Source organism: Choloepus didactylus, chromosome 9 (genome assembly GCF_015220235.1).
Source record: "Choloepus didactylus isolate mChoDid1 chromosome 9, mChoDid1.pri, whole genome shotgun sequence".
In the NCBI taxonomy this organism is placed as follows: Eukaryota; Metazoa; Chordata; class Mammalia; order Pilosa; family Megalonychidae; genus Choloepus; species Choloepus didactylus.
Genome location: NC_051315.1, coordinates 54,840,480 through 54,851,677, shown reverse-complemented (window position 1 = coordinate 54,851,677; position 11,198 = coordinate 54,840,480). Strand labels below are relative to the sequence as shown.

The 11,198-nt window shown below is 37.3% G+C and overlaps 1 protein-coding gene across 1 annotated transcript in view; it reads left to right on the top strand.

Moving 5' to 3' along the window:
* The first annotated feature begins 2,730 nt into the window (after positions 1-2,730).
* Positions 2,731-11,198, top strand: part of TTC21B (tetratricopeptide repeat domain 21B) — a 79,683-nt gene continuing 71,215 nt past the window's right edge. The window contains exons 1-4 of the mRNA XM_037849608.1: positions 2,731-2,829; positions 7,037-7,166; positions 7,258-7,368; positions 10,240-10,406. Coding sequence (XP_037705536.1) covers positions 2,809-2,829; positions 7,037-7,166; positions 7,258-7,368; positions 10,240-10,406 — 429 coding nt within the window. The 5' untranslated portion in view covers positions 2,731-2,808. The remainder of the gene's footprint in view (positions 2,830-7,036; positions 7,167-7,257; positions 7,369-10,239; positions 10,407-11,198) is intronic.

The window sequence follows — 11,198 nt, the reverse complement described above, 5'->3', positions numbered from 1 at the left end:
ACTTGGACATAGGTGAATAAAATTTAAAATTACATGCTTTCTTAATGTCACACCAGGCAGAAGGGGAGTTACCACTCTTTCTTGGTCTTATTCTGTCAACCAGCAAAGAATTCTTTAAATAAGAGGAAGGAAAGACGGATGGCATCTTATCTAAAGACATTCTGTATATCACAGTTGTAAAATTTAAATAATTCATCTTCTATTTCAAAATGCCAGATTCTTAAAAATGCATTTTTCTGTCTCTTCATTCTACTTTTACAGAGATGAAAAGTAAAGATCTAGCCAAGAAAAACAAGAAAAATAGCTCTCCTGGTAAGTCTCTGTCATGATATCTCAGTAAAAGCATTCATATCATACAGTGGTTTAAAAGAAGTCAATTGTAGAAACCCAGTTACATAATTCCCTGAACTACATAAAGTGGTGTGAATTTCACCTCATACTTGATACATTAATCCCTAATGATGGGCAGAGATCACTCAGTTTATTCTCTTGGAAAATTGCATGTCCTAAGACAGCTATGACAGTTGTGTAATTCACTGTAATTTAGTCATTTCCTTTGGTGAATATTTGTTCAGTCTATCTATTTTTACTAGACTTTAAACTCCAGGAGGGCAGGGACAAGAATTGTGTTCTCTGCTGTTGGCACTTCAACATTTGATGAATAAATGAAGGAATGATTAAACAACACATTGTTAGAACTCAGATCACCTCCTCAACTTTCTTCAGAATGTCATTTAGAGAAATAAATGTAAAAGGCAAGTGACCACTACCCTTTTCTCCCGAACTTAAATGAAAAAAAAACAAAAACAACAACAACAAAAAAACCTGAAGTACTTTAAAGGGATGAGATATGACAACCTTCTTTTTTTTTTTTTGCATCAATAGCCACCCATGCATCATAATCTTCTATATAATAACAGAATTAAGGATGATTTTTAAATTTTTGGATTAAAAACACATTATTTAAAAGACTGGTCCTTTTCTACTTTGTTACTTAGAAAATAAAAGAGCAAAAGATAGCAAATAGAAGGCTGGATCCTAATCTTAGGTTAAATGGCTGGACCATGGTCAAACAGCTCATTAGATAAGGAAGGAGCTTTCCTTTAACTGTGGGTGATGGATTAAATTGTGTTCCCCCAAAAGATATGTTGAAATCCTGATCCCCAGTACTTTCGAACATAAACTTATTTGGAAATAGGGTCATTACAGATAGAATTAGGCAAGATAAAATGAGGTCATAACTGGAGTAAGATAGGCCCCTAATTCAATATAACTGATGTCCTTATAAAAGGAAATTTGTATTGACAGAAAGACAGAGGGTAGAACACCATGTGATTACTGAGGCAGGGAAGACTACAGATTCCTGACTTCCACCAGAAGCCAGGAGATACAGAACAGATTCTTTCCTATACACATCTTTCATATAAACTTTTCAGTGAACCAAAAACATAAAATTCAAAATACCAACTTTGATGAGCATCTTGGACTGTTGATACAGTCTGCCAAAAGCGGAGTGCAGATTCATTTACATGCTTTGAAATTTAAAGCAGGTATTACCTGTAGTCCATTACCACAAACTTTTAGCTTGACTCAATGTTGGAAACACAGAAAACAGCCTTCATGGGAACAGGACATGCCTCTTTGGATGGAACGCACTTTAAAGTTTGGGAAACAAATGAAAAATACTGTTTTGCCCTGAGGCTTAGTGTAGTAACTACCCAGTCCCTTAAGATTGCCATTGCATAATCTACTGGTACGGAAAAAGTTAATGTGCATCGATTCCTGAAGAAACTTAAAATCTGGTTAAGGCAACTCAGTATCATGTCAACTAAGTAAGATAAGTAATTCTAAGATGGAAATTTGGAATCCATGTAAAAGATTCTTCAGATACCATTTATATCTCAAATCTTATCCATTAATTTAAAAATCGCTTTAAGCAGAAATAGGAAATCTTTTACTCCATATTTCATTTTAATTTTGAATAACTGAAGAAATCTATGTAGAGCTGACAGTTGCGTGGTGGATGCAAACATGAAAGTTTGCAGAGGGATTCATTTTATAGCTTATAATCAGCAGGATATATATTTAAAAAAAACCACAAACCAACCAAACAAAACAAAACGTGAAGAACATATTTACGTTATTTCTCCCTCTCATTATCCAGCTGGGGAAAACGGACTAATTTAATGTGCATTCTAACGGCATACACAGGATTGCAGCAATACTCAAAAATGCTCGTCCCATTTCTGTTAAGAAGTTGTGATTTTTCTGCGCCACCCTGTGGCCATATTACAAGTGAAAGTTATAACGCTTTTACACTCGTTGGTCAAGCTTTCAGATACCCGCATTGCGGTAATCTTTCTTCAACACAATCGTGCAGAAAATGCTGTCTTTCTTTGTAGCCACTGATGCGAAACAGACTTGCTCTATTTTCCACTTCCTCCCCAATTTCCCAGACTCGTAATTCCATACCCTCGTGCCCGCCTATCCACTCTCCTCTTTGAGCCGTTTCCCTGTATCATCCCATCTGGCCGCGTTCCCTTCCCCTACATGGGGCCTCTCCGGGCCTTCCTCTCAGCCCTGCGCTCGGGGTCCCTACCCACGCCTCTGCCTTGCGTCCTGCAATCCCTGCAAAAAGGACCCGCCCCCTTTCGGCAGCCAATGGCGGCGCGGCCTCGCCCCACCCCTCCTGCTGCTCTGGGCGCGCGAGCCGGGTCTGGGCCTCCGCGACGGGAGGGTGGGCGCCTGTTTCTAACGCTGGGCGGTGGCTAGCACACGTCCGGTGCTGCGATCCAGTCTCGGGGAGCCATGGACCCGCAGGGGCTGAAGGTGAGTGGGCGGGCGGGGGCCCGGACAAGGTTTGCTTGAAGAGGGGTGTTGATCGGTGGGGGGCGTGGGGTGAGCTCGGGTGGAATTCGCGAGGCCTTTATTACTTGGTGGTGCCTTTGCTGCCCAGCTCTCCTGGTTCCTCACCTCCCCCCACTCCAGCGTCGCAGTGCGGGCCCGTTGCCTTCATTACCTGGTCCATCTCCGGGGCCCCCTGCTCTGGAATCCCGAGGCCCTGGCGCTTCCTTATCATTGCCGTTAGTGTGCTTGTTTCCCACCCGATTTGCTGTGTTTACTTTTACTTTTATACCATGTTTGCTAGGAAAGCCTGATGGGCACAGAACACTTACTGCACTTCCAGATATGATTTTTAAGGACTTACTGGAAACTAGTGTCAGCTTTCCGTTGGACAGTAGAAACACGGAAAGATGATGTGAAAACAGAGACACAAGACTTGAAAATGGAGGAGTTTTTACTTAAGGTTGATGGGGCTTTTCTATTCATTTATCACTGATTCGTCCATTTAGCAAATATTTAATGAGGGTCCACTTCATAAATGATATAGAGCCATAGACATGAAGCTTAAGGTTTCCTTTTAGGATGATGATCTTCTCTACTCATTTGTTCACTGCTTTGCCTACTCGGCAAACATTTCTTGGGGGCTCCCGGTGTCCACTAGAAGCTGAAGATACACTGATAAGCAGAACCAAACAGCTCCTGTCTGCACAGATAACACTAATGCCGGAGAAAAACCTTAATTAAATTCATTCCACAAATGTCCAGTGCCTACTATGTGTCTGGCACTTGGCTAGGTACCCAAGATACTGTAATAATAAAACTAAGAAAAAAACCCTCCAGTCTTGGAGTTCACATTGTAGTAGGGTGAGTCAGACAATAAGGAGGTAAATAAAATAGGGAACGTGCTAGATGATGATGAATGGATAGAGGACAGTACTGAAGTGGAGGAGGATAAGGAGTGCTGGAGCTGTTTTGTTTTTTGCTTGAATTTTTACATTAGCATCCTGTCAAGCCTCCCGTCAAGCCTCCCCCTATTCCCTTAATTTTTTTCCACTCCCTTAATTATATCCTTCACACTGCCACCCAAGTGAACTCTTTAATAAAAACATTTTAATGCTTAAAACCATTATGTGGCTCCTCATCACTTCATCTGGAGGATCAAGTCCAAGTCCTTACTGTGAGGCACTTCTTGACCCTACCTTTCTCTCCAACCACATCATCCAGGATTCATTCCCTCCATCACTTACGGCTCTAGAAAAGATCACTACAGACTTTTTCTGGAAAGGGCCAGTAGGACATATTTTAGGCTTTGCAGGCCATAGGGTCTTTGTCATAGCTACTCAACTCTGCCATGGTAGTCAGTCCCAAAGCAGTCATAAACCATATTTAAACAAATGAGTGTGGTGGCTGTGTTCTCTGTTCGTGGACACTGAAAATTTAAATTTCTTATAATTTTCATGTCATGAAATATTTTTCTTCTTTTACTTTTTTTTTTTCTTTCCAACCACTTACAAATAAATTAAAAACAACAACAGCATTCTTAGCTCATTGGCCACAAGAAACCAGGTATGATCCACAGTCTGTAGTTTGCAGACCCTTGCCCTAAAATAAGGAATGGGTTTTAGTTTTCTCCATCCCCATTTCCATCCCCATGTACCATTGTTGATTTTTTTTTATTTCTGGGATGTTGCAGTTCCTCTGCCTGATTTACTTTTCAGGCTGTGTAACTCCAAAACCTTCACAAATTATGAAAGCAGAATAGCAAGAGAGAGAAAGAGGGGGAGAGAGGAGGGGAGGGGAGAGAAAGAGAGAGAGAGAGACAGAGAGAGAGAGAGAGAGAGAGTGTGTGTGTGTGTGTGTGTGTGTGTGTGTGTTAAAGAACTTGCAATTCAAGAGCCCTTAAAGTCCTCTGCAAGAATCTTTCCCTTAGCTTTCCTCTTTTACCCTTCCCCTATACCCCACCCTCAATTATCAGACCAAGCTGTCTAAATATTCTTCTCCTGCATTCTCAAAGCAATTTATAAGGTCTTTTGTTACATTTATTACAGTGTATTTCAGTTAGTCTTCAGATTCCTCTAAAATCTTAAGCTTATTTGGGGCAGGAACATATCTCATTCATCTGTATTTTCCCAGTGTCTGGCACTAGCACGTGGTCAGTAAATGTTTGTTGTACTGAGCCGTCTAACCTGAAGAAGGCGTTGGCAGTAAGTATAGAGAATAGGGAAGTAGACTGAAAAAATACTAGAAGAACCTAGTGAATGGTTATACTTAGGGTGACCTGGGTGAATGGAAAGGGAGCATTTTCTGACTCAATTACTGGTTGGGTACCTGTGGGCAGGAGGCAGCTGGAAATATGAATCTGGAGCATACATGAGAGATCTGTGTTGGGCACATTGTTTTTTAATTCATCAGCATAGGAAGAATTTATTTTTTTTCAGAATAGGGGTTTTGCAGTACATCTTTTTAAATGCTCAACAACAACCTGTCAATTGATCTTACTATCAACATTATACAAATGAGTAAACTGAGTTTCTGTAATCTGGACCACAGATTTGAAACCAGGTCTTTTCAACTTTAAATCCACGTTCTTTTTATAATGTCACACCCGCTGCCTTTCAGGAGAGTTAGAAGTACTTAGTGAACTAAATGCTAGACAGAAGTCAAGTAAAATATTAAGTGTCCTTAGATGTGGCAAGCCAAGAGGACATTTCAAACTAAGAACTCATTTGTAACCTTAGGGAGTGGAGAAGTGGAGGAAAACTGCAATTTACTCAGATGTACTGTGGAGATTGTGAAGATGGGGTATGGTCCATGTTGTCAAGAAGTGAGTGAGCCTAAGAAGGGGAATCGAGAGCAGGAACCAGGGCTGGTGGGTGGTGTGAGGAAACAGAGTCAAATTTGGGCTTTCAAACTGAAACTAGCTGGTAACTGGTAGAACAAAGATCTAGATAGAGCAGGGATCTGTGAACTATGGAGCCAGATCTAGCCCTCTGCCTGTTTTTGTATGGTCTGCAAACCAAGGATCGTTTTTATATTTTTAAATGGTTGAAAAAACTCAAGAGACTCATCTTTTATGACACATGAAAATTATCTGGAATTCAAATTTCAATATCCATAAATACAATTTTATTGCAACACAGCTTCTGTGCTCATTCCTTGAAGTATTGTTTATAACTAATTTTGGGCTACAGCGGCAGAGTTGATTAGTTGTGACTGAGACCCTATGGTGCACAAAGCCTAAAATATTTATGATCTAGGCCTTTACAGAAAAAAATTTGCTGTGCCTTAATCTAGAGGAGATGAACTTCCATCTAATCCTTATGCCTCATCCCTTTTTCTCACTCCATCAGTAGAATCAGAGTAGATAGTTTTGGATGTCTTAAATTGGTTTATTGCAGTGAACTAGACATTTCACACTGACGGTAAGTGTGGCTTCCTTCCGATTAGGTTAGCCTGCACACTTTGGATATGATTTGTGTCAGGAACAGGCCCAAGTAATCAAACTTGGTATCCATTTATAGTAGTTTTCTGTATTGTAAATCTAAATAAAATAATTTTTAAAAGAATAAAGTCAGTTATTTCCACTGAAAAATAGTTTAAATCATATATTCCTTTTTAAATGATAGATTTTTTAAAATGCAATTTTATTGAGATACAGTCACACACCACATAGTCCATACAAAGTATATAGTCAGTAGCTCACAGTCTCATCACATAGTTGTGTGTTCATTGCTACAATTTTAGAACATTTTCATAACTCTAAAAGAAAATCGTCAGTTGGCCATAAATGTGAGGATTGATTTCTGAGCTCTCAATTCAGTTTCATTGGTTTTTATGTCTTTGCTTTTGCCAGTACCATGCTTTTTTGATTACAGTGGCTTTGTAATAAGTTTTAAGATCGTGGGTCTTCCACCTTTTTCTTCTTTTTCAGGATGACTTTGGCTAATTGGGACCTTTACTCTTACATATAAATTTAATAATTGGCTTTTCCATTTCTTCAAAGAAGGCCATTGGGATTTTTATTGAGATGATGTTTAATCTGTAAATTGCTTTGAGTAGAATTGATATCTTGACAATATTTAGTCTTCTAACCTGTGAACTCAGAAGTCCTTCTATTTATTTAGGTCTTCTTTGATTTCTTTAAGCAAAGTTATGTAGTTTTCTGTGACTTTTAGTTCTTATTTTCTTTTAGACTTTGATTAATTACTATTGTCAAGAGAGATATTTCCATCATGTGATAACTGTTGCCAGTGAAGGGATTAAAAGGTATGGCAGTGACCCAGTCTTCAGGTTTTATCATGCCTATGGTACATTAATGGAAGGTATGTGCTAATTAATAACCCATGTTCCTTAAGTTTTAAATTCTCACCTTGCACTAAGGACAATTTTTCACATCAGAATCTTGATTTTCAGGTAAAATTCAAGAAGCTCTTCGAGAATTTGAAGCTATTAAAAATAAACAAGATGTATCACTTTGTTCTCTAATTGCACTGATATACGCCCATAAAATGAGTCCTAATCCAGGTACAGTATTTAAGTACAATGCTTAGGCAATTTCTCCTACTCAACTCATTTTGATTTTTCATAATTATCATATCATTGTCTAATCATACTGTATTATATATTGCCTGTGAGGAGCATTTATAGTATATAAGTTTTGTTTTCCTGGCAAGGTTATAAATTCATTGAGCATAAGAAATATGTGTCTATATAATGTTCATATTCCTTACATCCTATGGCAGAAATTTTATGAGTACATAGGAATTGGTGAAACTAACTTAAAGGTAAAATGTATATTATCAATTGTTATCCTCAAAAAAAAGGCCAGCCCAAAAGCAGGTATATACATTTAATTGCCCTGCAGCAGCCAACTTTACAACTGGTTATTTTCAAGTATATAGCTCTGTATAGCTTATCTCTTACACTGTATCTTGAAGGCTTTTGCACCCTCCATGGGGACTAGCTGTTGGAAGACTTTCAACAGAATTTTTGCCAACAGTAGATTAGGAAATATTACGAAATTAGAGAAGGAAACTTATTCATAAATCAGCAGTTAATTAAAGTTGTATGAACTGTCTTAGTGAATAATGTAATTTTTTTGGCTGAAGCCCAAGATTATCAAATTTGTAGATAATAGAGAAGAAATAAAGTTGTTTTCTTCCATAATTTTCCAATCAGAGCTAATAAGGTTATAAATATCGATAGTCTCAAAAGATTAGATAATAACCAAATAGGAAATAATTTTTTCTTAAGTATCACTTACCTCCACCCCATTGATATGCACAAATCCATAAAAAGTTATTTAAAATATTAATATATTTAGTAAGTAGACAAGTCTAACACTTAGACGCTTACATTCTGCAAGGGGCTGTGCCAAGTGCAGTTAGAAGCTACAAAAGAATTGTAAACAATGATCTGTGACCTCAGCTTATAATTTAAGAAAACAAAGTGTAAAAACCACAAGGATTAAATCCTAGCATTACTATTAAATAAAGCTATAAAAATGAAACTAACAGTTCTATAATTAATTAAAAATGGTATGCATTGTTAAGCCACAGGATTGAGCTGGAAGACATTGTGAGAGATGGGGACTTAATCTGGTCTTTGAAGGATTTAGAGTAATTGAATATGAAGAGCATTTACCAAACAGGAAAATGACAGGGGCAAAGATATGGAAGTTGTTCCGGATTAGGTTCTTGTTGTGAATGCCCATTCTCTGTGCTCCAGGGAAAGTGTATACCTGGAGCAGAGAATTTGTATAGGAGAGCAGTGGTCATTAAGTTTAGAAAAAGAAATTAGTACAAACTATTTTCTTCCTGGAATCAGGTGTTTACTTAAATTTTAAGACTGAGGTCTTTGAAGGTTCTGTTGGGAAATTTGATTTCCAGGGCACTAAAAAGATGGAGGCAGAAATATTGTTCAGAGACAGCTGAGTACTGATTTTGCCTTCCACCATAGATGGTGCCAAATGGGCTTGAGATCCAGATGGGGCAGAGATGTCTGTAAATATTGCCTGGTAAAGGCTTACATAGTTAGTGAACATTCCTCTTAAATGCTGGTGTAAACCTTGGTTTTAAATGGGCTGTGAAGCAGAGAGAACTCCAGCTGAGATCTGGCAAGAGCCTTCTTTGTGCAGACAGCATCACAGGTAACTGATGTCCCATCAGGGATGTGATGGAACTCTGGGCTAAGACGTGCAGCACAGTTATTTTCTGTGTCTGTGACATGGCTATTTAATTAAAACTTCTGAATAGGTGGGAGTGAAAGAAGATGTCTTCCTGCCAAGCGATCTGTAGCTCTGTAGAAGCAATTCTGTTTCTTAAGCCCGTGCCTCATAACCTTTCCTTGGGTGCCATTTTCAGAAAGGGAGAACAAGTAGAATCCCAGCTCTAAACTTGGGCACTTCTTCCTTATTGCATAGCTGATCTTTTTTCTCATTTGATCCAGGATTTGGATATGACTGACATTTGTGTCCTAAGCAGATATTCATATATAGTGGATTTAATAGAATTGATTAGAGTTATTAGACACATATTAAGCAATTGAGCAGTCAGTATATAAACTACGAAAGTAAACAGTGATGTATTACTCTTTAATAGAGCTGAAACAGAAATTTGTAAACATTTATATGTTTTAGAATTGGATTTGGGAGTTATATAATTTAAGTACTAGTCCTGGATCTCCCCTTAAAACCTGCATCATTTTAGAATCATTGCAAATTTTTCAAGTCTTATTATTAATAAATATTTGCATATATAGCCTTTATGTTTTGGAAAAGACATAAATTATACACCTATATGTCCAGTACAGTGGCTGTTGAGCACTTGAAATGTGGTTAGTGCAACTGAGGGACTGAATTTTAAATTTTATTTCATTTTAATTAACTTATATATTAATTTAAAGCCATACTTCAGTTATTGGAACACTTTTAGGTATGTTTGGAACAGCTTGAGTATGTGAATTTGCTTTTTCACTTATAAATTTTATGAAAACCAAGTATAGATCAAGTATTTCTGATGAAAATTTAGCATCTTGAGATGTGCTATAAGTATAAAATACACAACAGATTTCAAAGACTTAGTAAAAAAGAAGAATGCAGAGTATCTCATTTTTTTCAATTATGTATTGAAATGATAGTATTTAGTATATATCAGACTAAAATATAATTAATTTCATTTTTTTTTTTTACTTTTTAAAAAATGTAGTTCTTAGGAAATTTAAAATTATATATATGGCTTGCATTTTTTTTTTCTATTAGACAGTGCTTCTATAGAGAGAAGAAGTAAATTCTCTGCCCTATTAATCATCTCATATTTTAATAGGTCGGCACTTGATCATCAGATCAGCACTGGTTGATAATTTAGTTTTCATTTAATGCTTTTTATTCTGTCACAGATAGAGAAGCTATTCTGGAATCAGATGCCAGAATGAAGGAGCAACGTAAAGGAGCTGGACAGCAGGCTTTGTACCATGCAGGCTTATTTTTATGGCACATTGGTCGTAATGATAAGGCGAGAGAATATATTGACCGAATGATCAAAATGTCAAATGGCAGTAAAGAGGTAGCTGTTTTTTTTTATTTGAAATAGTAATATTAGAGGAAGCTTATATTATTTTCCCATTCTATTTTCATTTTTAAATAACAGTTTTAATTTAATATTTCAATCTAGTAATATTGTGGTTCTCTTACGCTGTTTAACTCCTGAAAAGATCCATCCGTCCCTCTGCCCATGCTTCCCTTCATGCCTCCTTCTTCCCCCCTCCCTCCTTGCCTTCTTTTCTACTCTCTTTCCTTCCTTCCCTCCCTCTCGCCTTATTTAACAGCTCTAAGTACAAAGACACCATTATTCATACTGTTAATAATACAAAGGTAAGGAAAACAAACTTTACTTTCATGAATGACTAATCTAGTAATGGCATATACCTAGCTAATACTGAGGGAAAAATTACAATAGTATAAGAGGTGTTTTTTGTTTTTTGTTTTTTTTTAATCTTCATTTTATTGAGATATATTCACATACCACGCAGTCATACAAAACAAATCGTACTTTCGATTGTTCACAGTACCATTACATAGTGGTACATTCATCACCCAAATCAATCCCTGACACCTTCATTAGCACACACACAAAAATAACAAGAATAACAATTAGAGTGAAAAAGAGCAATTGAAGTAAAAAAGAACACTGGGTACCTTTGTCTGTTTGTTTCCTTCCCCTATTTTTCTACTCATCCATCCATAAACTAGACAAAGTGGAGTGTGGTCCTTATGGCTTTCCCAATCCCATTGTCACCCCTCATAAGCTACATTTTTATACAACTGTCTTCGAGATTCATGGGTTCTGGGTTGTAGT